The sequence below is a fragment of the Sprattus sprattus genome (assembly GCF_963457725.1).
Source record: "Sprattus sprattus genome assembly, chromosome: 13".
NCBI classification, from domain to species: domain Eukaryota; kingdom Metazoa; phylum Chordata; class Actinopteri; order Clupeiformes; family Clupeidae; genus Sprattus; species Sprattus sprattus.
In genome coordinates, this window is record NC_137911.1 from 13445789 (window position 1) to 13471580 (window position 25792).

Below are 25792 nucleotides of genomic sequence, written 5' to 3' on the forward strand. Positions count from 1 at the left end.
CGGTTTTCCAGTATGTATTTTAAGGAAACAATGGTTAACATTGAAGTGGGAGGACAGATTTATTTTCTTCTCATGCTAAACTTGGGTTGTAAGGAGCACCTGAAATAATAAACCCTTTAAACCAGTCTGTGGAACTCACTCACATTGCAAACCACTTCATCTCTGATTGGGTAATAATCTTCTCTCATGTTCCCGAGGTAACTCCTCCCTTCCCTTATCTTACTAAAACATTAAGGCACCATGTAGCTTACTGTGATCAATATACTGTACATTTCATTCAGCAAAGAACTGACTCTAGGGCAATCGTTACAGCAAAGCAGAAGGGCTTTTTCTCTATTGATTCATCCTTTCAAGCCTTTATGTATAATATAAGATGAAGCCATCCCACTTTTACCAGCAGTGGCCTTGCACCTGAGCATCTGCTCACTTTCCCACGGATGGACTTCTCTCAAAGGTCATCAGGGAGGTCAGTGTTGCGTTTCTGTGCGTGGAGCCGGAAGAAACGGACTGGCGTGACGCGACCGAGACCTGAGAGGAGAAGTAACCCAGCTGCTCCTCGGCAAAGGCATGCTCCAGTGCCAGCAACACAGAGCGCTTCAGCTTCTTCTGAAACTCCTCACACATGAATATGTACAGAAAGGGGTTTATGCAGCTGTTGAGGAAGGCCAAGCTGACTGCCACTGGAATTCCTTTTTTTGCCATGTTGAACACATCACTGTTGAAGAGCTGTTTGTTTATGCTGTAAATGTAAAACTGGTCTACCATAATTACATCAATGATATGGAGGGGTAGCCAGCAGATGAAGAAGGCCAAGATGACTGTCAGGATGATGAGGAAAGGCCTCATCTTCTTCCTCCCGTGGGTTCGGTTTGCACGGACACCAATGGCCACGTAGCAGCATGTGATTACGAGGAAAGGGATCAGAAACCCAATCACAAAACGGAATATCGCAAGGCTCTTGCTTGTGAGCGCACCTGAAGTCTTGAGACACCTGTTGTTGATAGCACCGCGTGTGATTACAAAGGGAATGCTGCACCCCAGGGAGAGGAGCCACAGTAACACACAAATGAGCCTGGCTTTGTTTGGAGTACGCTTGTTGTGAGACCAAACCACCACCCATACAGTCAAGCAACGGTCCAAACTGATGGCTGTAAGTAGGAAGATGCTCACAAACATAGTGATCACCTGAACTAGACTGGTGAACTTGCACATGAAATCTCCAAAGGGCCATTCATTATTGAGAGAAAGACTGATGATGTTGAAAATAAGGAACAGCGTGAAAAGGAAATCAGCCAGTGCCAGATTCAGGAACCAGATGGAGTTAACCGTAGTCTTCATCTTGAAGCCTGTCACGTAGATAACGAGGCCGTTGCCAGTAACACCCAATACAAATATGACACAGTACAAGACAAGATAGATCATCTGTGAGGTGGTCAGAGAATCCTCTGTGCTTGAAGATGTGGTCTCATTAACGGGAGCTGTATCATTAATAGATGAGTCTGTAAAAAATGGGGAAATTATCAACTAAAACTTTTGGAGGCTTTTTTCAGGTTGTCAAGACATGCCATTGAAAGACCTATGCAACTAAATTGCTGAAAGAAATACCACTGCATGCAAAAAAAAAGAATTATGAATGATTTACTAAAATGAATATAAAGTAAAAGATAAGAGCATTTAAAGCAATTCATTGCATGCAAAGAAATACTCGCAAAATAGAAGGAAGGCAAAAGGTAAGAGGACAGAGAGGTGTGTAAAGAGAGATTCTATTCATTAAAGAGAGTGGGATAGTGTAGTGTTTTTGATAAAGACAAATATAGGGAGAGAAAAATAAATAATAATAAAAAATTGATTTTATGTTTAACAACACTAGTAATTGAATTAAGCATATAATTGTATGGCATACACTGTTTCCAACATAGATGTTCCACTAGATCTTTCTGGTATGAATGGGAACAATGCCTTATCTACAGATCCACAGGAAGCTGAAAGGAGACTACGCCCAAGTCTGACATAAACACAAGTGCACAACGAATGCACAGATTCATTGAATATTAGAAATTAATTAAATAAAAGAGGACATTTAATGTAAAATATACTTCAGAGTGACAGTGATAAAGTGTTAGTGTGACAAGTAATAGTGAGACAGTATAGTTTCTTTGATATGGAATGGGATGGAATAAAGAGAGAGAAAGAGTGAGTGAGAGATGGAAATAGAAAGAAAGAGAACGACAAAGAAATGTAACAGATTTAGACGTTTGATAATAAGATAGAGAGAAAGAAACAGTGATGGAGTGATAGTGATTAAGTTAGAGTGATAGAGATACTGTAGAGCAATAGTGCAATGGAGTGATACTGACACTGGAGTGAGAGGGATAGTGATAAGAGAAGTAGTGGATACATTGAAATGGTGAAGGATTTAGGATTAGAGACCGTGAAAATAAAGGATAAAAAAGGAATAGACAATTCTTAAATATCTTAAAGAAAAGTAGATAGAAATGAAAATTACTTGGCCTAAGTGTCATTTAGGAGACCTACAAAATGAAGTTAGACGGTTCGAGCGTATTCCTTATTTGCAGAAAATCGGTTTGAGGAAGAAGAAGTAGGAAAAGGAGAAGCATTCTCAGAAGGAGTGTTTTGTAAACAACTCAAGGAAATTACAAGATCTCAGCAAAATGTTGTGAAAATTTTAATCTTACCCATGGTTTCATCAAGATTCTTAAATTCAGCAGACACAACTGATGCTGTATCATAAAAATGTCTAAAAAGTGTAAAGAGATAAGAGGCAAAAGATATAATCTGATTAAATTCCACAACATTGTGAAGACATAAGAAACATGTACAGTATGCTAGGGATTCCCAGTCATCATTTGCATTTGCCATGCAACAACAGGTTTTGATAAACTGATATTTTCAAAGTTTATGTCAAAACGTTGCAAGTAAAGAAAATCCTGCAAATAGAGTCTGTTAACGATGAACAGTTTCATATGTATCAGGACAATCATAAATAAAAATAATCATGTATGTTCTTTTAAACTCTTATTTGTAAGTTAGCTAGCTTCACTGAACGCACAATACTGATTTATTCTGTACAATACTAATGTATAGTAGGCATAACAAACTTTCCCATGTCCCCAAATTTTGGAAAGTAATTTTGAGCAGCAGAAAAAAAGTAGCACTTGCCTTTCTCGTGGTGTGGCTTCTAAGCTGCAGAAAGCACAAAGTAATTTCTCTTCTTGCAGCTGCTGGTGACGAATGCAAGCATAGTTCTCTGATTGAGTAAGAGGCCACCAGATGGCACCTATTAGCACAGTTGATTGTTGTTGATATACTGTACATGTTTATAATTGTGATATATTTAAAATGAGGTTGAAGTTGAAGTGGAGTTGAAGCTGTTTCTACTTAGCACCAGCTCATACAGATCGCAAAACATTATTCTTCCAAATTCCAAAGAACTCCAATTTGGATGACAGAGCAACAAAATGAGATGCTGAAATGAGCCACAGTTTGAGCAGAAAGTACAGCCCCCTAGTAAGGCTTATGGTTGAAGTTGGTCAGATAGACATAGGTTATTACTGTGAGACATTTCTGCCATCAGAAACTATATCCAAATATTCAGGCTGATGAGGAAAGAAGAACAAATTGGGAACTAGAAGAGGCATTCAAGTGGACAGGTGTGTTTACCTCTTTTACCATATTTTTTATATATTATTGTTCTTCAGTCTTAAGTATTTTATCTTTATTTTTCTTTGGTTGCTGCGTTTGCTTTTTCTGTAAATCACATTGAACTGAGTCTGTGGAAACAAAAAATAAATAAATAGTACAGGCTGTTTTTTCCGAGAACTCCCCTGAATCATTCTTCTTTAAAGGATACAGGTCTGGAACTGTTGCTGCTGGGAACATTGGTTGAGTCATCCAAGTTTGAGTAAAAAAAGTATTAGTAAACTTAAGTCTGATGCTATCCACTCTCTGTCACATTATTGCATATTCATCCTGTCTCAGTCAGCCCATCTATAGGTAGCTGTTTTTTTTTTTTTAAAGTTATGTTGGTTCCTCATTTCAGCACATCTATAGGTAGCTGTAAGTTTTTTAAGTTACGTTGGTTCCTCATTTCATTGCTTTTTATGCCTCTCCATCAGTACTTTACTCACCTGGCCTCCTAGAGTTCGACAAAGCAAATTGAACATATACGTCATTATGTCCTCTGAGTTACTCTGTGAAAACTTTTCAGGCTGTTCTGAGTTTAGTTTTTATCATTTTGCATACAACCAGTCCAGCTTTGCTTTAGGCTGTATTGATTTTTCAAACTGGTCTTAGAACTGTGAATATTATGTGTATGTATTATGTTTACTGTTATGCAGGCTGTTCATAATGACAGTATATACAGTACAAACTATCCAACTGCAGTGGAAGTCATGGCACTGACCGCCACAGGTAATATATCCTTTTTCTCAAATGTTCTGATTCCAATTTCTGACTTCCGATTTCCGAGGTTGCATTCTAGTGCAGTTTTTGAGGTAGGAAAAGTATTTAGTGGTCCTGATCGTGGCATTGTGTAATATAGGCCTATAGGTAGGTTACATGTTTATGATTGCGAATGAAGACATTTTAGCATTATTCTATGTGGAAGCTAAACATACAGTGGGGAAAATAAGTATTTGAACCCCTGCCGACTTCGCAAGTTTGGCCACTTGCAAAGAAATGTGTGATCTTGAATTTTAATGGTAGGTGTATTTTAACAGTGAGAAACAGAATATCAATAAAAAAATCCAGAAAACTGCATTTTATAAGATTTATGACTTTATTTGCATTTGATGCAAAAAATAAGTATTTGAACCCCCAAGCAAACAGCAAGAATTCTGGCTCCCAATGGCCAGTTATGTGCCCAAAAAGCACACAGATTAGTCCTCATTAGGTCTAACAAGGTATACCTGATCTCAACTGGTGACCTGTATAAAAGAAACCTGTCCAAAGAATCATACTTCACACCTTCAACCTCACCACCATGGGCAAGACCAAAGAGCTGTCCAAGGACGTCAGAGGTAAGATTGTAGACCTGCACAAGGCTGGAATGGGCTACAAAATCATTGGCAAGCAGCTTGGTGAGAAGCAGATAACTATTGGTGCGATTATTCATAAATGGAAGCAACACCAAACAACTGTCACCCGCTCTAGGTCTGGGGCTCCATGCAAGATATCCCCTCGTGCGGAATCAGTGATCATTCGGAAGGTGCAGAATAACCCCAGAACTACACAGGGGGAGCTTGTGAATGATCTCAAGGCAGCTGGGACCAGAGTCACCAAGAAAACCATTGGCAACACGCCACACCGTAATTTTTTGAAGTACTGCAGCACTTGCAAGGTCCCCCTGCTCAAGGAAGCGCATGTACAGGGCCATCTGAAGCTTACCATTGCACACTTGAATGATTCTAGGGAGGATTGGGAGACAGAATGTGGTCAGATTATCCCAAAATCAAGCTCTTTGGCATCAACTCGACTTGCCGTGTTTGACAGGGGGGGGGATGCTGAATATGACCCCAAGAGTACATCATACCCACCATCAGGTATGGAGGTAGAAACATTATGCTTTGGGGCTGTTTCTCTGCCAAGGGTACAGGACGACTCCACCGCATCAAGGGGACTATGGATGGGGCCATGTAACGTGGAATATTGGGCTTGAACCTCATTCCCTCATTCCCTCCCATTGAAAACACAACCTTAAAGATTTGGAGAGGATCTGGAAAGAGGAGTGGACCAAAATCCCTCCTGAGATCTTTGTAAACCTGGTGACCAACTACAAGAAACGTCTGACGTCTGTGCTTGCCAATAAGGGTTATTCCACCAAGTACTAAGACATTTTTGTCAGTCAGTTTTGGGGGTTCAAATACTTATTTTTTGCATCAAATGCAAATAAAGTCATAAATGTTATAAAATGCATTTTTCTGGATTTTTTTGTTGATATTCTGTTTCTCACTGTTAAGATACACCTACCATTACAATTATAGATCACACATTTCTTTGCAAGTGGCCGAACTTGTGAAATCGCAAGGGGTTCAAATACTTATTTTCCCCACTGTAATCCTACATTAATATCTGTTAATATTATTATTGTTTTGTTCTGTACAATATAAATACCTATTTAAAATGTTAAACAATTACTGCATGTGTAAGACCTATGCAACAATCCATGCTTCTCGTGGGCTAAAAACAGAAGTAGTAGCTTCAGCAGTTCTTTGTGAGATTGGGTTGTTCCAGGACCAACTTTTGAATTTGAAATTCGGCCCTATAATGGTCCAAATGCTCCGCTGTTAGATACACTAAATGCAATTTACCTGCATGTTAAGAAAGAGTGCGTCTATCAGTAAGTTGTTTTCTTTGAGTTGGCTTGATTTCCACATAGTCAGCACACTTTTATTATTATTTATTTTGTAGTGCCTGTGGCGGTTATTTGTTTAAATTGGCTTGTTGTGGCCTCTTGGGAATGGGTGAAACCCCAGGTCAGGCTCTGTGTGAAGGATTCCTCGTCGCTTACAAGCGTGTGGAGCGTAGATCTTCCAAATGACCTCTGCTTCCAGTACATACAACCCAAAACATCCTGCCTTTTTTTCCTTTAACCTGACCTTGTGCTTCCCAGGAGACCTAAGAGTGCTTGAGAGTATTTATATTTGAAATTAACTACTGTGATATTGAACTATGAAGTGCTTAAACTCACATAAAAACTGAAAGAAAAAGGAGAGGAGGTTAAAAAAGCAGCAAAGAAATATAACTACTAAATACACACTGTATAAAAATACAATATATACTGTATAAAAATAGACACTATGAATAATTGCTTTTATAAATGAATGCATTATTGTACAAGACAAAACAAAACTATAAGCTGGGGGAATGCAGTGCATAACAGAGCCCTAGAGAGTCCAGTCTATAGAGTGTGTGGGTGTAGTGAGGTGTTCAGGTATTCACTGTATGAATGAGGTGAGGGGAGTGGTATTTCCTTCCCTGCTTAAGGCCTTAGCACTCAGTCTAACAGCGGCTGGAAAAAAGCTGCTGTGGATACTTTGTGAGTGGTGATGTTCTCTGGCCTGTGGTTGGTCAGGATGTAGAGAGTGAGCTGGGTGGGGTCGGCCACTAAGGATGCCTTGAGCTTTTCTCCTGCACTGTGTGTAGAATGCGCTCATGGATGGGAGGTCAGAGCCAATGATTCTCACTACAGTTTAGAGAGAATGTCCTCCCAGCCTGGGTGGCGTTTCCACACAGTCATGCCGCTGGTGAGAATGCTCTCAATGAGTCCTCTGTAGGCCTGGGTGAGGCAGTACTGGCAATATATGATCATAAACTGTCTTGAGGTATATGGCTGAAATTCATATTTAATTTAATTTTATATTACAATATGTACAAGGTGTCATACGTTTTTCTTTTATTTTGTCTGTGTTTTTTTTTATCATTGTAGGTTGAGTAATACGTTTCCAAAAAAATTGTAAGAAGAGGAAGCGTGAGCAGACACTCAGGGCTTAGGCAACACTCATGACACAATAAAGGGCATGGATTATTTTCTAATACATGTAAATTTCACAAAATAACAAAAATGTACTACAGGAATATATCAGTTATAAAGTCACATTCATCCCATCTTATTCACTAGACAGGTCTCAAAAGCGCAGAACGTGACTCACACCCTATCAGCCTACAGCCATCACATCCACAGTATTCTAATGTTGCCAGAAACGCAATCATTCAAGATTCCTTGACACCGCAGTGATTTATCATGTATGATTACTTCCACAAAACAAAATCATCATTGGTCATCTCTGTTCTCCTACTCCCTTTTATATGTTTTGTGTTTTTATGTTTTGTGAATGCAGCCACAAAACAGCCATTATCTGATGGTATTGCATAAGCAGACAGGCTGCTGTGGGCTGCACCACCACCTTTCCTGTTATCTGATGCCACTGTGAGTTCTCTCTTTCGATTTCATACTTCTTGAGACACATAAGTGTGCAAAGAGGAAAAACAACTCAGGCGGTAAGCTTCAGCTTTAATTATTGCATGTGATGGATTTTCTTAAATGGAAACAAAAAACTGTCTTTTCTGGAATGGGAAACTAGTGCCGCTTCAGTCTAATAAAAAAATTAAGGTACTTTTACATGGAAGAAATGTCTGTTAATAGTTTTGCATACAGTAGATGTATAATTTTAGTCCACCCATGTGCTGGTAAAAAGATACAAATTCATGTTCATAAAGACACCATTACTGTGTGGAATATTTAATGAAAACATTGATCTCTATACTGCCATGTTTGAACTTTGTAGACATATTTTGTGAACATAGAAACTGAATAATCAGATGATCAGTGATATCATTACAATATGATAACTGTATGATACTATGTTACAATATACATTTTTCTCAGTGTTGTGGGCAAAATCTTCTTCTTCCATTGATGTTTGTTTTCAGACATTCCTCCGGTACTCTCTTTGCATGGTGTTGGATACATTGGATGACTGTGAGGCAAAACCTACACTATGGGTAAGAATATCAGAGACATTCCCTCTAGAATGCTCAGACTGACATAATCTGTGATGATCGTCTGTGTTCTTTGCATGTCAGATGCTATTAGGGTGACAGATTTTTTGTCCTTTTTCATTTTGTAGACAACTCATCTAGCAATGGAACAACAAACCTGAAACCAACTCAAACATCTCTCACCTCCATACAGACATTTTGCATTGTCTTGTACTGTGTCATATTTGTATTGGGTGTTACTGGCAACGGCCTCGTTATCTACGTGACAGGCTTCAAGATGAAGACTACGGTTAACTCCATCTGGTTCCTGAATCTGGCACTGGCTGATTTCCTTTTCACGTTGTTCCTTATTTTCAACATCATCAGTCTTTCTCTCAATAATGAATGGCCCTTTGGAGATTTCATGTGCAAGTTCACCAGTCTAGTTCAGGTGATCACTATGTTTGTGAGCATCTTCCTACTGACAGCCATCAGTTTGGACCGTTGCTTGACTGTATGGGTGGTGGTTTGGTCTCACAACAAGCGTACTCCAAACAAAGCCAGGCTCATTTGTGTGTTACTGTGGCTCCTCTCCCTGGGGTGCAGCATTCCCTTTGTAATCACACGCGGTGCTATCAACAACAGGTGTCTCAAGACTTCAGGTGCGCTCACAAGCAAGAGCCTTGCGATATTCCGTTTTGTGATTGGGTTTCTGATCCCTTTCCTCGTAATCACATGCTGTTACGTGGCCATTGGTGTCCGTGCAAACCGAACCCACAGGAGAAAGAAGATGAGGCGTTTCCTCATCATCCTGACAGTCGTCTTGGCCTTCTTCATCTGCTGGCTACCCCTCCAAATCATTGATCTAATTACGGCAGACCAGTTTTACATTTACAGCATAAACAAACAGCTCTTCAACAGTGATGTGTTCAACATGGCAAAAAAAGGAATTCCGGTGGCAGTCAGCTTGGCCTTCCTCAACAGCTGCATAAACCCCTTTCTGTACATATTCATGTGTGAGGAGTTTAGGAAGAAGCTGAAGCGCTCTGTGTTGCTGGCACTGGAGCATGCCTTTGCCGAGGAGCAGCTGGGTTACTTCTCCTCTCAGGTCTCGGTCGCGTCACGCCAGTCCGTTTCTTCCGGCTCCACGCACAGAAAAGCAACACTGACCTCCCTGATGTCCTTTGAGAGAAGTCCATCCGTGGTAGAGTGAGCTCAGGTGCAAGGCTTTGCTGTGTTAATCACTCCCAAAAGGCAATTTTGTGTTTTGATTGATTGTTTAAATGTTTTACTTTTGAAAATCCTTTGTTATATGCTGCGTCTGTTTGGTGGTTGTATAATGTGTTGCTATTTATCCATTAAGTCTGAGGTACAAAGTAATGTCTCTTCTGGTGAAAATGTTTATGCAGACTCATTGTCACAACAATTAAACCTTGGTGTGCACAATTGACATACAGTGTCCATGAGTATGTATCTTATGGAGAATGAGTTCACTTGTCTCAGCACTTCCACACTTCCACTTCAATGGACATTTCCAAAAATGTGCATTTGCAAATGTGGAACCTCAGTCAAATTTTACTGAACGAAAACGATAATCAGTGTTCTGTTCACACCTAAAAGACAGTACTTTGTACTAAAGTTTCAAAACGTGTTTCAAAAACAGGATGTCTCTGTAGCCAGCAACTGCTCCGCGGGAAATGAAGATGTTAATAGTCATCAGATAGCTGATCATAATCTGCTACAAGCCACCCCTCTGCACCACCTTATTTGCACACAACACATGCTCACGTTTGACTGCAACACATTTTGGTCTAATTGTTCATGTGGTCTTGCAATCACACATACAGTATATTATTATGGGTTCACAATATTGTGAATAATATTCACAATAATTATAAGCACATTCATTGAGGGTTGTATTTATAATGCCTCACAATGACAGGCATAAGTCATATTCATACATACAGTAGTAATGACTGCACTCATAAAGCATTTTAATGTTATAGTATAAACACTTACAGCTTGAAGTATTACAATGCATAATAAATCTTCTTTTACCCCGGACTTACTCATTCCCAGTTGCCCATCAATGAAATTGCCCCATGACAGAAGCCTCAAGTGAACCCTACAGATCTGGTTTACAGGAGCATAGGCTGCATTTAAGGACATTCTTCATTATTTAATATGTAGCCATTTCATTTACTGCCTGTCCTGAGTATTGGCCACATGGGTAATTGAAGGAAATTGCACATGGGCATGAATCTAAATCTAAACTTTTAAGCAGGAGGTCAAACTAACGTGGAGGTCATTAGCCATTATTAGCTATCATCTGAATGAGGCACACAGTGAGCATCTCAGCCAAGCTGTTCAGAGGCCCTGGGTCAGCACACCTCCACTGAACTCTTAGCGGTCCTTTATGGCAGCACTGATGGCACCTTTTAAGGCAGACAGCCACGTGAGCTTGTCGTCCTGTCTCTCAGTTGCACATATCCACTGCCGCTTTGGCCCCTCCAGCACAAAGGCGTTCTGAACATCTACGGAAGAAACACCCAACTATTTCAACTTATTTCAAATTATTTCCTCAAACTGCTAATCATGCAAAAACATTCTAGGATTTGCTAGCCGTGACACATACCAGGCATATTGCAAAACATCAGTGGCTGTTCCTGAAATCTACAGAAGAACAAGCCATCTATGACAAATGAAAATGAACATGCATTGTGGCACGTGTTGCCTCTACTGTAGCAAGCACAGAGACAGCTGGTTTGACTCCCTTTACCTAATTGATCTACCTGCAACCTTAATGAAGAATCAGATGTCAGTACAATATACTAATATATAGTCAGATCTTGAACATTATGAGCATCAGCTTGGATGTCAAAGACTTCTCAAAAAAGTCAGGGAATTAGGGGGATGAAAGGGTTCACAGCTCTTATTGATATTTAGACTGGTGAATATAGATGGATTGCCTTGCCCCTGTCGCCATTGTGCTTGCTCTGAGGAGGTTCAGGCCCAGAGCCCTGAGAAAATGTTATTGTTTTGGTGCTATATAGATAAGATTAAATTAAATTGAATTAAATTGAATTAAATTAAATTATATTGAATTGAATTGAATTGAATTGAATTGAATTGAATTTAATTGAATTGAATTGAATTGAATGTGTATCCACTACCTTTTAGCTATGATAGAGGATTACTTGAGTCAGCACACCCTGAATGGATATGTTGTGCAGTGATGCAGTACACTTACATTTGGTGTCAGCTATGTCTCTGAGGATGAGACTACGGAGAGCCACAGAGGCCAAAAAGGTGTAGGATGTTCTGAGAGCATGGCTGTATGGCAGGTGGGAGACACACCTCTCACTCAGCACCAGAGCGTCGTTAAACAGGAACAGGCCCAAGTCTCTGACCTGCTCATACATCCTGGCAGGAATGGTGATACAGGAGGAAGGAAATTACTAACAGCTAATGAGTCGTTAGTGATTTTCTACATGCTTGACATACTTAGCCATTTAACAGATGGTTTCCTTTTACAACAAAAGTGTATTTGGTCAGCTTCAAGTGACACTTATTACCTAAAGGAGTGCATTGTTGAGCTATGGTAGCAACTTACACTTCACAAACATTTCCTGTTGGCTTGGCATTTATACTATGATATATTATACAAATCTCAGTAAAAAAGTGAAGATTTCACACCAATCTGTAAAAGTGTTAGTATTATCTTAAAATGACCTGGTTAATATAACAGTGAGCTTGACATCTCTTTTCTGAATGTCTCTTTCTTTTGATCCCTTGTATAGCAAATATATTTTATTTTATTTGTTTTCTTTCTGACCTCTTGTCTTACCTGAGAAATGTAGTGATGTCTTCATTTGGACATTTCAGTAATGCAACATTTTGTGTTGTGATCAAATATCGATCCCCCTCCTTCAAATTCTGGAATTACAAGTTTCAAAATCAATCTCCACCATTTTTTATATAAGCTATTTACAGGCATATACCTTGTGCTTTCACATGCCTTGTCACTCAAGTGTTGTAGCAACAACAATATGCTATGAGTTAACAAGACTGAAGCAAAACCTTATTGAACATCAGAATGAACAAAGCCCCAGAGTGCCTCAGTTTAGAAGAAGTCATAAATGTTGCAAAACCAACAGTGAGGACAGGAAATATTGCTGTTTTCCTGTTGTAACAGGCATGAACTATGAACTATATAATTTTGTATCATCTGTCTCTGTAACCCAGGGGTCTCAAGCTCAGGCCCGGGGCCAATTCCGCCCCCCCCCCCAAGCGGTTTTATCTGGCCCGCAAAGTTCCATTGATTTAAAAAAAATTGATTTGAATGGGCCATCCCAACATTTACCTTAAAAATCTGGCCCCCAATGACCAGACTGGACACTCATCGGCCCCTTGATAATTTGAGAGTGAGACCCCAGCTGTAACCCATACCCCTAGATATGCACTTTGTCATTGAGACCTGAACGATTAGCATATGTGCCTCCAGATAGCTGCCTTCCTGCTTTCAACAACATGATTTTGATCTGTCACAATTTAACACTTCTTCTTGAGGAAACTACAAGCTCATTTGAAAACTCATCTCAATCGACACATACTTTGGAATGCAAAGGTTTGAACACCCGTGCTCAAAATGTTGTTACTGTGAATAGCTAAGCAAGTAAAAGGTGACCTGATTTCCAAAAGGCACAAGGTATAGAATAACCTTTCTTTAATGATTTAAGGAAGATCACTTTTTTTCTTTCCATCTTTTACGGTCTCAGAATATTAAGAAAAGGGCCTGAAGCAAAAGTTTGGGCACCCTGTATGGTCAGTACTTTTTGTAGTCAGCTGTATGGTCAGTACTTTTTGTAGTCAGCTAAGAGTCTTTTTCATTCTTGTTTGCTGGTTTTGGCCCACTCTTTCTTTGCAAAAGGCCTATAGTTTGGTTAGATTCTTAGTCTTCTTCTTTTGAAGTCTATCAACAGATTTTCGATGATGTTTAGGTTGGGGGACTGTGAGGGCCATGGCAAAACCTTCAGCTTGTGCCTCTTTGATGTAGTCTATTGTGGATTTTGAGGTATGTTTAGGATCATTAACCTGTTGTAGAACCCATCCTCTTTTAAATCTTCAGCTTTTTTGGCAGTGTGTTGCTGTTTGCTAGTAATAGCTAAGCAAGTAAAAGGTGACCTGATTTCCAAAAGGCACAAGGTATAGAATAACCTTTCTTTAATGATTTAAGGAAGATCACTTTTTTTCTTTCCATCTTTTACGGTCTCAGAATATTAAGAAAAGGGCCTGAAGCAAAAGTTTGGGCACCCTGTATGGTCAGTACTTTTTGTAGTCAGCTGTATGGTCAGTACTTTTTGTAGTCAGCTAAGAGTCTTTTTCATTCTTGTTTGCTGGTTTTGGCCCACTCTTTCTTTGCAAAAGGCCTATAGTTTGGTTAGATTCTTAGTCTTCTTCTTTTGAAGTCTATCAACAGATTTTCGATGATGTTTAGGTTGGGGGACTGTGAGGGCCATGGCAAAACCTTCAGCTTGTGCCTCTTTGATGTAGTCTATTGTGGATTTTGAGGTATGTTTAGGATCATTAACCTGTTGTAGAACCCATCCTCTTTTAAATCTTCAGCTTTTTTTGCAGTGTGTTGCTGTTTGCTTGCAGAATTTGCTGGTATTTAATTGAATCCAGTCTTCCATCTACCAGTGCCATGGGCTGCAACACAAGCCCAAAGCATGATCGATTCAAATCCTAAACCATTTCTTCTCCAAACAACCTTTGCTCATTGGAGCCCAAAAAAATATTGGACTTGTTTCCAAAATAATTTGTTTAGATGTTTCTTTGCAAATTTCTGACGCTGAATTTCGTGGTGAGGACACAGAAAAGATTCTCTTTGTGAAGGTCTTTGCAGTTTGCGGGGGTCTTGTCTTTCTAGCAATCCTACTAGCAGTTCTCTTGGAAAGTTTCATTGGTCTTCTAGACCTCAACTTGACCTCCACTTTTCCTGTTAACTGCCATTTCTTAATTACATTGAGGAAATAGCTACAGCTAACATGCAGTCCTTTTGTAGTCTTTTCCTGATTTTCTTTGTAGTTATTTCCTGCTTTGTGGATCCGTTATTGCAATTTTCAGAGTGCTAGGCAGCTATTTAGATAAGCCCATGGCTGCTAATTGCTGGGACAAGGTTTGAGGAGTCAGAGTATTTACATTACTTTGAAATTAGCATCACCTAGCCTATTGATGATTATGCCCAAACTTTTGCATGGTGCTTCTTACCTTTTTTCATTCAAAAAATTGTACAGAACTAATAAATACACTAATCTTGCTAAAAATGTTTCATCAATAATGTTTCAACTTCATGCCTTTTGGAGATCAGTTCAGCTTTTACTCACTTAACTATTCACAGTAACAGAAATTTTGACCAGGGGTGCCCACACTTCTGCATTCCACTGTGTCTCTCCACGTTCTCTTGGCATCCTGCGGCTCACATTGGCCCATACTGTATCTGTGCCTGCATCTCTTCTCTTCCTGTTAAGCTCTGTCAAACCTGACGGCTGTCATGAATAATTTAGGCATTTGACTTGGGGAATACATTACAGGGCAGCACTGAATCATCCTCTGGGTCTCTCGCATTCGCACGTCTCCATCGCTGCTCCTCTTCAGCTGAAATGAGGTCACGGGGGAGCACAAAGTTTTGAGGTACAGGCAGAGAAGTCAATGAATACACAATTAAAGTGTTATGTGACTGATTTCAGAGTTCAACCGTTTCTATTGACAGGGTATTTCAGTATGTTCACTTTATAAACATATTTAGTGTTTCCCAATTCAAGGTCAAGACAATGTAAACACTGCTATAAAAATGTCTGACATCCAACATGAATAAAATGCATAGGATGCATATGTGAACCACTGTTTTCATCATGCCTTTAGAATTATGTCATTATGGATGCGGATGTTGGTGCACCTTGTGTAAGAAGGACCTGTAGCTGATCACTGTGTTCAGGGCAGAGGTTAAGTGACCGTGTTCCTGGTGTTCAGGTGGAGTGTGCACAGAAAGGGCCTGCAGTAGCGTCACATACTCTTCAACACGGGCAGAGGGGCCTAGCAGCAGCTCCGGAAGACTGGATGGTGAGGAACAGTCAAAATCTGAATTTACAGTGCATTACTTTAAACACACACACACACACACACACACACACACACACACACACACACACACACACACACACACACACACACACACACACACACACACACACACACACACACACACACACTGTGCATTACTTTAAACTACACTACTGATTGGAATTGGAATTACCCAGATAATTACACCTTTTCCGGGAAAAATCAAATAAGGTGCAAACTGAAAAGAAAATACTGTCAACACATTGGCAAGGTTAGAAATAATGATCGGACTGCTTCTTCTCTAAATAGGCCTTGCAGAATTTGAAGAATTGCTTTGAGTCACTGTCCTGTTGGATGATGAAATTGCATCCAGTCAAGTCCCGTCGACAGGGTACAGCATGTCTGTGAAGTTTCATCCTTTCCCAGTACCAAGCACCCCCTGATCATCACATTCCCTGTACCGTGCTTGACAGTAGAAATACACTGATATCAATTTTGCCAATATATTTGCTACTATTGGCCACCCTTTGACACTTATTGTTTCGTATCGGTATTCGTATCGGTATTCGTATCGGTAACATGTATACGTGACCTGGTGTTAGCAGCAGGGGTAGGACCGAAAGGATCTGGGGTGACGGAGAGTGCACTCAAGTTAGCTGGCTAGCAAGTTAACATTAGCTTTATCCCTATTGTACTGTCCTGTGTACGGTACCCAAACTAGCAAAATAGTTATAAGCATTAATACAAGTATTTTTTGATGTATTGCTCACACTGGAAGGTTATTAATCCACAGCTGTTTATCCCAAGAAGTGAATGAATGGCTTGAACAAGTAAATTCCCCTGAATTAACAAGCGGCCATGAAATGTCTCATGGATTAATCTGATCTGTACCTTAGCATGTATGTGCTGGGTGTTCTATCGTGTCTTTTCAAGAAGGAGCGGAAGGCAGGAAGCATTTCTTTGCACTGCAAATGGAGAGTAAGAAAAGAGAGCTGTTGCTTGGTACATGTTTCGCACACAGTTCACTTGGCCACAAATATACTCTTAATAATTAACAGTGACTAAAATCTCATTTCATCACTCATACTATGCATCACTCACCACATTATTGTTAAGAAAATGGCAAAATGCAAACTACTGTTTGGCCGACACACATGCCTGTACAGTACCTTGTCTATGGCTTTCAGAATCATCGGATAGTTATTGAAGAAGTTGGTGTAGACCCACAGTTTGGTGCAGAATTTTTTGAATATGTCCCCAACACACTGCTGAGGACTCCATTCCCCTAGACGCTCAGTCAGTTCCCTGAGGAAGAGACTTCAAAACAAGAGGAGACCCGATTATGACCTGATGACACGCACCCACCGGCAGAACTGACCCCCAGAGCAGGACAGTTAGAGTGTGCATAGGGCAATTACACTAAGTTACATAGAAGTTATCAGTTATCATTCACAACAGAAGTATAAAAAAACATCTCCTATAAGCAATGTTTGTCTGAAGCTAAAAATGACGAAACTCTATTCTACTCTAGCAGTATTGGACTTCTAGTTAAAGAGTAAACCTGTACCTGTTAACCTCCAGTATATCGAGGACAGGAGCGAAGACCATGAGAATGTTGGCAGAACTAAGGATGGCCCGGTTTGAGTCCAGGGCAGCTCTGAGAGGGGTGTAGTACTCTGTGGTCACGCATTGGAGATGCTGGATGTATCGACTCTCACTATGCTTCAGCTCTCTGACCACCGCCAAACGCCTGTTTACCTCACTGACACTGTCCTGTGGAGGAGATGGAGGGGGATGCAGAGAAGAAAAGAGAAGTTAGGAGAGAAGAGAAGTAGATGAAGGAGAAGAGGAGAGAGGAGAAGAAAATATCTACATTATGTTTTTTACAGAAAAAGCTTTGTTTCAGTTCCATTTCAGAACAGAAATATTACACACAGCACAGGACATGAGCACAGACCTGTGGCACCTCTATCAGAGGACTGAGTACCCCTTTATTGGTCTTCTTATAAAGGAACTCCTCCTCAGACTCCGTGCCAGCACTCCCCTCATATGTCCTCTGCATGAACCTCACCAGGAACTCTAAGGGCTTCTCCTGAACCACCGCACATTTAGAAAGTTGATCAGCCGCTCATATAATTATGGCTAATGTTTCACAATATGGCTCCCTTAACTCACATCAGTTAATCCATTAGTTAACACAATTAAGCCATGAACCTCAGGATTAGCAAACATTAATTTATAAGTGTTTTATTGATGTTAAATACTTGATATGATCATTGTTAGTTAATGGAAATACAATACAAAGCATAGCTGATTTGTAATGGGTGTAAACACATGTGTGCTGTAAGGTTCTCACAGGTGCTTCTGAACACAGTGCCATCAGAGCTTCAGTCAAGGCTGCTGTGACCTCAGACTTGACGAGGATATCTGGTAGGTTTACTCCATCACAGAGAAACTGACCTGAAGAGATAACATGAAAGATAGTCACATGATTTATTTACAAAGTAAAATATAACTAATCTTTATATTTTCACAAGCTGGCACCTAGCAACAGGTAATACAAAACAAGCCAGGGCTGGGCAAACACCGCACTATCAATGACATAACACTGACAAACTAAAAGTTTGAACAAAGTTCTCCATATTACATTACATTACACTGGGAATTTCACAACAAAATATCAGTTGTTATGAAGTTCTTCATTGCATAAGCATGTTTTGTGGTCTGGTGCTCATATTGGGCCTTAGTAGTTATCCCAGTGGAGACTCACCTAGCATGCGCCCCTGTGTCTCCTTACTCAGCTGCTGGAGCTGTGGCCCCATGTGCTCCCTGAGGCCCCTGAGGGCCTCCTCCAGCCACTCCGCCTGCCAGCACCAGCTCAGCAGAGGCCCCTCACTGAAGTACATCAGTGGAGGAAACTCTCCGGGCCCACACCATTCACTTAGGACTGGAGATGGAGAAGGGAGAGTGAAGTGGGGACATTTCTTTCTTTCTGGCTCACTCACTAACTCACTCACATAGCTCAGTTCCATGGGGCATATACTGTACAACTTTCAGATTCTTTATATATTTTACCAATGTGTCTGAGTGCTTTAATGCAAGTATCATAGGGAAAAAAATACTAGTTACATATACAACATATAATGCATGGTCAGATCCAGTACATACTCTATATTCTGAGTTTGCATGAATTGAAACATGCGGAGAAGTTCAACAGTTCACACGGCACTCCTCTAAATAACGACAATTGGATGTTGTAATGTGCATTGGACAGCCATCAGCCTTTGAAAACAGTTATTTGTTTACATTACAACAGTGAGTGCTTACTGTGCTGGTAGGAGCCAGTGCAGATTCCTGAGGGAACTCTAATGTCCAGTCCAGTCAGAGAAGACAGTTTCCGCACCAAGTTGGCTCCTGAGGCTTTCAGTAGATTGAAGCATAGAACAGTGTGTGTAATTATTACAGTCATAATATAGGCAAGGGTCAATAGGTTCCAAAGCCAATCACATGGCTACACAGAAGACAACATTCAGACAGAACTGTATAGAACTTAAGCCACAGGCTACTGCTGTAGGATTTTACAAGACCGTAAGTATAATTCAAACAACCAACTCTCATGTAAAATACTCTCCTCTCATATACTGAGTATACAGTGAGTGAATCGGATTCATGATGACAGACATTTTGACTCACCAGAGGCTGCCAGAGGTAGAAATATATCCAGGCTTCCTCCCTCGGGTGGGGGAATGATCCAGCCTGATATCTTTTCCCAGAATTCCCTCACTTTGGGGTTAAGGACTGTGCTCTCATTAACCATCAGTCCTAAACATTTTACAGACATACAACTTCCTCATTCATTTCTGCAAAGTTTATAGATCAGGTCCTAGTTACATAGCAAATATATTGTACTTACAGTATATTATATGCTATGTGTAAATGTGTATTATCTCTTCTCTTCACCTTGTATGATATTAATCTCCTCAGTATTCCCCTCTGTTACCAGCCCTATACCGCGTACCCTCCTGCCCTGCGTGAGCCTCTCAGCCTGACTCAGAAGCAGCTCCAGAGTAACAGCGCTGTAGTCGTACAGCAACGTCACCACTGAGACACGGGCACCAGCCATCAGCAGCTGCAACACAGCGGTGTGGATATGAGTTTGAGTGAAGGCTTATAATGACACTGTTCTTGGCAAAGAAGTTTGTATGTCTTATAATTGTGCCAATAACAACAAAAACCTATGGAAGAAAAAGTGGATCAGCAAGTAAAAGCAACGGAAGAACTATTTTCTTATTCTTCATTCACAATATTCTTAAATGTTTTACATTATCATCATTTTGCCTTACCTCATATGCAGGTACTCTGGATGATATCAGGACCAGGTGAACTGCAGGTGGACCTGGACAGGTTGTGAGACTTGAAAGCTTCATATGTGACCTGGATATGCACATGGGGGAAAGGGATTTGTGTTGACCATTCACCATATTTTGGATAATCTGGTATATTAGATCAGCATTTTGTTCTCTCCCAGGAATTGCTCACCCTATAGCTGACAAATAGAGAGACCTCATAGATGTTGTTAGTGATGTCTGCTCCATATTGGAACGCTTGCTTGGGAAGACCACCTCTTTTTTATCTTGCAGTGACAACTGTGACCGGCACTTTTCCTAGACACGGATGAGAACAAAACCATGTTACTGGGCACTTGCAGTGCTGATGTGACACAAATATTAAACTCACCACTGACTCATTCTAGTTATTTTCCCTTCGTTTCAATCACAAAATATAAACATATTCACCAAATTACTTTCCTCTGGAACTTGTGTAAGTTGTCCTAGCCTTACCCCTAAAGTTACTAAAGATGAGGTTAGCCCCATTCCTGACGGTTTCTGGTGGCCATGGACCCCAGTGGCCGGTAAACCTGCAGTCCAGCTGTTGCTTAACCAGGCTCTTCTGGATTTCATTGAACCTCCTATTGGATGAGAGCGGAAACCCATACGTTTTAGATGACCCATCTGTATGATTTTAGACATTGCAGAGGCACCAATTTACTGTAGTTCTTGGTTTAAGAATAGTTAAGTATAAAGTATAATTATAGTAATGATTCATCCGGTTGACCCAAAATAAAAGTTATGGAATAGATTTTCTCAACAGTTACTTTCCACACTTGATGTAAACATTCACATCCAATTAATTTTTATTTATATAGCACCAAAACAATAAAATTGCGCTAGGCACATCCAGAATCATTACTGAATACTGGGCCTACAGGTAAACCTTAGCTAGAATGTAGTACATACTCTTATACTCTGCTCCCTTTTCCCTAATGGCCTTTCTTATCATGCACTCTCTAAGTCTCTCCTTCTCCTCTTCTGTGTCTCCGACAGTCTCGTTCAGGGTGCCATACACCTCTGCAGCCTCCCGTGGTGTCAGGTAGTCTAGGGTTGAGGCACAACTGATGTAGTGTGTTTTCCAAGCCCCGAATTCCCTGTTGGATGGGGTGTAAGGCAGGAACCAGCCTCTTCTCACACACCTGTCTGACCACAAGCAGTCCTAAACGGAAGTATTTTGAGAAGGGCAAAGCCCTGATCAATACACATAATAAAAGTACGTCATGAAAGTTGAGTGCTATATTATATAACACTTTAAATAATATAAGGGAAGGATGACTGAGGATACTTAAGGTATCATTAACAGTACATTGGTTTAAATGTACCTGTTCAGCCAGAAACTTCCAGTGCCAGGAGACCTGCGCGGCTTTGCAGAGCTCCATGGGATTGAGATATGAGAGAATGTAGAGAGAAAGGCAACGGGGCAGCACTGATGTAAAATCCATGTGTTTGATTGGCACCACTTCCATCAGCCAGTCACTAATAAACCTGTTCACATTCCGAGACGTCACAATTAAGAATAATTAACACCTATACACATAGATAAACATGTAACCCTACATACTTGGGCTACAATCAAACTCATACAAATCAAAAATACACAGGCAAATCCTGGTCATGTGGATATTGTGTGCAGGTTTGCAGGTCAAAGTTTTAATGACTTTACTTCCGCTGGGACTTGGAGCATCTCAAGAGCAGGGCATGCATGAACTGTTTCCTCTGCCGGTCAGTCCACAGGTCAAACCAGTGAAATACCAGAGTCGTTCTTTCCTGAAAGAGCTGATAAAAGGAGCAACTGCATTCAGAGGTTCATACTCTACGTGATGGTAAATTAAAGAAAACAACGATATATTACTAGCTTACCTGTTGATTTGATGATTTATTAGTGATTGGCGTCCAGGCACTAAATCTGACCTCCGAAACATCTTCATTCAATAACCCGTCCATTGCTGGAGTTTGGTAGTCTGTGCAGCTAAGCTGCCACTCTTTAAGGCTATGTGGACGTGGCTGGCCGCTAGAATTTAGCGACTTAAATTCCATCGAAGTCATATGGACGAGTTCAGCAATGTTCCAGAGTATGCAATTCCTCAACCGACCTAGAAACTTTGGATTAGCCCATGTAAATCATTGCAGTGTACCACATCTCGGTGCGTTGAAAACACGAAAGCGTTGATGTCCGAATAAAAGACATGGGAGACTGCATTTAAATAGATACCTATGCCTGAGGTCTTCAGATAATGTTTTAGCAAAGGCCTATATTTCAGCAACGACCAGATCACTTCATATATTTCCCACGGGCATTCGCCAGAATCGCAACATACCTATAGTTGTACCGTCTTACCCAGCTGCGTTTCCCTAGAAACATCATAACACAGCAAGTACTTAAGGGTACTGATGGTGCAGTAAACAAGTGCGCCTCTATGGTCGGACTCAATGAGGTAGCAGTGCGGGAATGGAAGTTCTATTTTCTGTGTCCATTTAAAAGACGAATACAGGCCTTCTCTTGTCAAATCCATATTTATTCCACATATAAACCGAAAATGAAAAGTGAGTATATTGACAAAAATTGCACGCATACATTGATAAACTAATTCGATTGTTTTATTGACATTCATGAATACTTCTAAAAATAACATTTCAACAAATCAGAAAATTCATCCCGTTTCTATGCCAATCATCATAAAAGTCACCTTAAATTATAATAAACCATATCTGAAATATACAATATTAAGAAAAAAATAAAATATGACAATCAACTAAGTTTCAGAGGCAGTAATTAAAAAACATTATACTATTTAATAAAATCGTAACAGTAAGGCAAATAGTAAAATTTTGTTGTCTTTTGATACCTTTAGTCAGTGCGTTAATTAACAGATGATAATACCTTTCATTCACTGTAGATCATTTCCCAAATGCACACTCTTAGAAAAGAAGGGGTTTTCAGTTTGTTCTTAAGGGATAATCTTTAAAGACTATATAGAATTCCAACAAGAGCAAGAATACTTAAAAGTTCTAGACAGCACCCTTGAGGCCTCAGAACCTTTGCTCCTCTGAAGACAAGCTGACGAACTCCTGAAAGTTCTAGGTAGAGCATTTAACATAGAGTGTATGTGGTTTAAAAACACAGGTACTCACCAGTATATTTGTACTATAAGAGGTGAATGCTGGTGTGATCACAACATCAACTACATTAAAGTGTTAATATATTTCAAGATTACTGATAATTAAGAAAGTGCTTGATGTGACCAAAGCAACATCGTGGATATGCATAAACAAGTTGACTAGATTCAAACTCAAAGTCTGATTAACACCCTATGGTATGGCATTACCACAGATCCTTTGGAATCAAACCAAAATTTTGATCTATTGGACAAAGTCAACATTTGAACAAAGACAAATTTGCATTAGTCTTAATGTGCCATCTAACACGACACAGGGAAAGCAACGCATGCCCCTGAAATTATTCTCATTCATGTAATACTGCATCATGTGCAAGTGTCTCAGATGTATTGCTGCGTAACCCTTTTCTGATGACTGATCGTGCAGGAGATATGTACAGTACATGAAACTTTCCTTGGCAGGCATGGCACAGTCCCGGAACATTACATGCTGGATGTTCTGGGCACGTCTTGACTGTCTGCAAGGTTGAGCTTTTGTCTTCGGGCAAAGGCAAAGTTAAGGATTTTAAAAGTACTATATGGTTTTGTCCTATGTGCTGAGCTACTACAGTGACAACGAAATACAATTTATTATGCATTATGGTGAAGGTCATTTCTGATGGTTAGCATCCAAAAGATAAAGGATACATTGATGAACTGAGCTCTTCAAGCTGGAAAAAAAAGAAAAACAGGAAAAAATATGAAATCACTGCAACTAGCAAAATATTGTTGGGAGATAAAGTGTCCAACATATTGGAGAAAAATGTATAGTAAAAGTCAGTGAACCAAGTGATTTGTCATTACACATATGCTACTCACATTCGACAGTAATTTATCCATGTTGGTATCACAGGCTTGCTTACGCTGGTCTTCTGGCATCTCGTCCACCTCACCATACAGATCAAAGTGCAGCCTAGCCAGTTTCTCCTGCATCTCTCGAACATGCTCCATCTGATCAATGGAGCACTCGTTACCTGAACCCATGGGAGAGGGGTTTGACAAGAACTCTCAATGTCAAAACACATCATGAGTAATGTAATGCTCATGGGTGAAGTAGCCTAAATAACAATGGTGTCTGTTTAGACTTGGCATCACAAGGAGATCCTAACAGGTCACTCTCTACTACTTGTCATAAAAAGTGGAATACGAACAGTTACTACATTGTATACATCTATTTACCAAAACCATCAAAGTATACCAATCTTTTGTGCATGGTAGGCGATGATTTTCTTACCTAAAATGACACAAATGTTAAATAACATAATATAAAAATTAGAAGAAACAGAGATCGTTGCTTGTGACTTACCAAAAGCCTGTAGTTTACCAGAATGGAAATCATTCAGTAAACCAAGAAGGCCCTTTTCCATTTCCTGGACATCAGAAACGTCTGTGAGGAAAGAGTGCTGGATGGGTGCAGCCTGTCCACTCTTTCCTGATTGGCTCTGTGGTCTTGGCTTGTCTCTCATTCCCCTATAGGAGAAGGCACTCACTGACCAAACTCACTGACCAAACACCTATTGCTGATCATTTAAGTGCTCTCACCCATTTGTGGTATAAGATAATGGAATATCTATATGGTCATTAGTCAGTATACTACACCATGCTATGCTATTCTGTACTGTATTAGCCCTGGCTAAGCTGTTTCAGGAAAAGGGTGCTGAGTGATCATCTAAACACAGTATTAGTACATGTTCACTTGTTACATACCTTTTATACTTGGTCTTTTGACTCGAATGCGTACCCATTCCACTGAAACCAAGATTTCTACTTGATGCATTTTTCTTGGTTGTACCGGGAGGGGCAGACTGGGAGTTTGTGGATGGCCTAGGGCTCTTTCGTTTTATCTTCCTTTCCTCCATGGTGCAAAACTGGTATTTGTTCACGCCCTGAAAATGTCAACATAATGATAAAAACGTCACAACAAGCAGAAACAAAACAATGGCATGCACTCAGACGAAGAGTTTTGGAATGACAACAATTGTTCAAATGGTTTCGCCAGCCCCGCACTGGTTCACAATCATTGTAAATTAAGTAAGAAGTAAGCCCTCTGCTCCCCATAACATACTCCCCCATTAAGTTAACAATACAAAAAAACTGCTGTCAATCGTAGCTTGTGTCGCTATTCGATTCCAAGCTCTTTACTTTAGCCATCGTGTTAGCCAACGGGTGATCTTTCCCTAAAATACCTTGCTAACTCAATCTTTCAAACAGCGACAACCAAAATTCATATCCATATTTACATTAGACAACGTCTTATCTTAGCAGACAGCCACGACTGACAGCCAATAGTTCTTCCCATAAAAACCTGCACCAACAGGTCTCGCTCAAGCTAAAAACGAGTTGCAGTTGCATAGTTTGGTTAGCTAACGTTAATCCCTTACTGACTTGGCTGCTGGGGAACCACTCACTTTAGTGTATCAATGAAAAGGAAACAAACCTGGGGTTAATGTTACTTTGTGTACAAAGTTTCCACTAAGCTCTTGTATGCAAGCAGACACTGATATAACGCTAAAATATAACTTAAAGGTAACTACAGCAGCCGCATCCTCGCGAGTTGACATTCCACTTCCTGGGCTTTACGTGCTGTCATCACGACGTCCTGCTTTAGACACTACGTCATTGAAT

The 25792-nt window shown here is 40.2% G+C and overlaps 4 protein-coding genes across 4 annotated transcripts; 1 reads left to right on the forward strand and 3 right to left on the reverse strand.

The window, feature by feature from the left end:
• Positions 1 to 423: 423 nt before the first annotated feature.
• On the reverse strand, positions 424 to 1422 carry LOC308374401 (C3a anaphylatoxin chemotactic receptor-like; the record flags this gene model as incomplete). The annotated part of the gene is made up of 1 exon (XM_080850178.1): positions 424 to 1422. One exon carries the CDS (start codon positions 1420 to 1422, stop codon positions 424 to 426), a length of 999 nt encoding a protein of 332 aa, XP_080706304.1.
• A 7097-nt stretch (positions 1423 to 8519) lies between these two features.
• LOC308374402 (C3a anaphylatoxin chemotactic receptor-like) lies at positions 8520 to 9712 on the forward strand (the record flags this gene model as incomplete). The annotated part of the gene is made up of 2 exons (XM_080850179.1): positions 8520 to 8523; positions 8649 to 9712. 2 exons carry the CDS (start codon positions 8520 to 8522, stop codon positions 9710 to 9712), a joined length of 1068 nt encoding a protein of 355 aa, XP_080706305.1.
• Positions 9713 to 10902: 1190 nt separating this feature from the next.
• On the reverse strand, positions 10903 to 21956 carry ect2l (epithelial cell transforming 2 like; the record flags this gene model as incomplete). Its single annotated transcript, XM_080849922.1, has 21 exons — positions 10903 to 11033; positions 11750 to 11922; positions 12347 to 12435; positions 15091 to 15156; positions 15458 to 15614; positions 16513 to 16586; positions 16791 to 16938; positions 17189 to 17394; positions 17579 to 17713; positions 17978 to 18081; positions 18392 to 18568; positions 18949 to 19041; positions 19315 to 19443; positions 19582 to 19750; positions 19965 to 20055; positions 20161 to 20285; positions 20463 to 20590; positions 20919 to 21171; positions 21335 to 21497; positions 21676 to 21788; positions 21873 to 21956. 21 exons carry the CDS (start codon positions 21954 to 21956, stop codon positions 10903 to 10905), a joined length of 2808 nt encoding a protein of 935 aa, XP_080706048.1.
• A 644-nt stretch (positions 21957 to 22600) lies between these two features.
• ccdc28a (coiled-coil domain containing 28A) lies at positions 22601 to 25742 on the reverse strand. The gene is made up of 6 exons (XM_080850795.1): positions 25605 to 25742; positions 24875 to 25053; positions 24474 to 24637; positions 23987 to 24141; positions 23816 to 23838; positions 22601 to 23666 (listed from the first exon to the last, which is right to left on the reverse strand). Exons 2-6 carry the CDS (start codon positions 25024 to 25026, stop codon positions 23612 to 23614), a joined length of 549 nt encoding a protein of 182 aa, XP_080706921.1. The 5' UTR covers positions 25027 to 25053; positions 25605 to 25742; the 3' UTR covers positions 22601 to 23611.
• Positions 25743 to 25792: the final 50 nt, after the last annotated feature.

Bases quoted from the DNA above. Each gene is read 5' to 3' on its own strand.
- ccdc28a (XM_080850795.1), bottom strand. From the start codon at position 25,026: ATGGAGGAAAGGAAGATAAAACGAAAGAGCCCTAGGCCATCCACAAAC. The intron at 24,638-24,874 runs GTATGTAACAAG...CTTCTCCTATAG, and splicing joins CAAAAGACCAAGTATAAAAG to GGGAATGAGAGACAAGCCAA. The intron at 23,839-23,986 runs GTGAGTAGCATA...TTTTTTTTCCAG, and splicing joins TGGATAAATTACTGTCGAAT to CTTGAAGAGCTCAGTTCATC.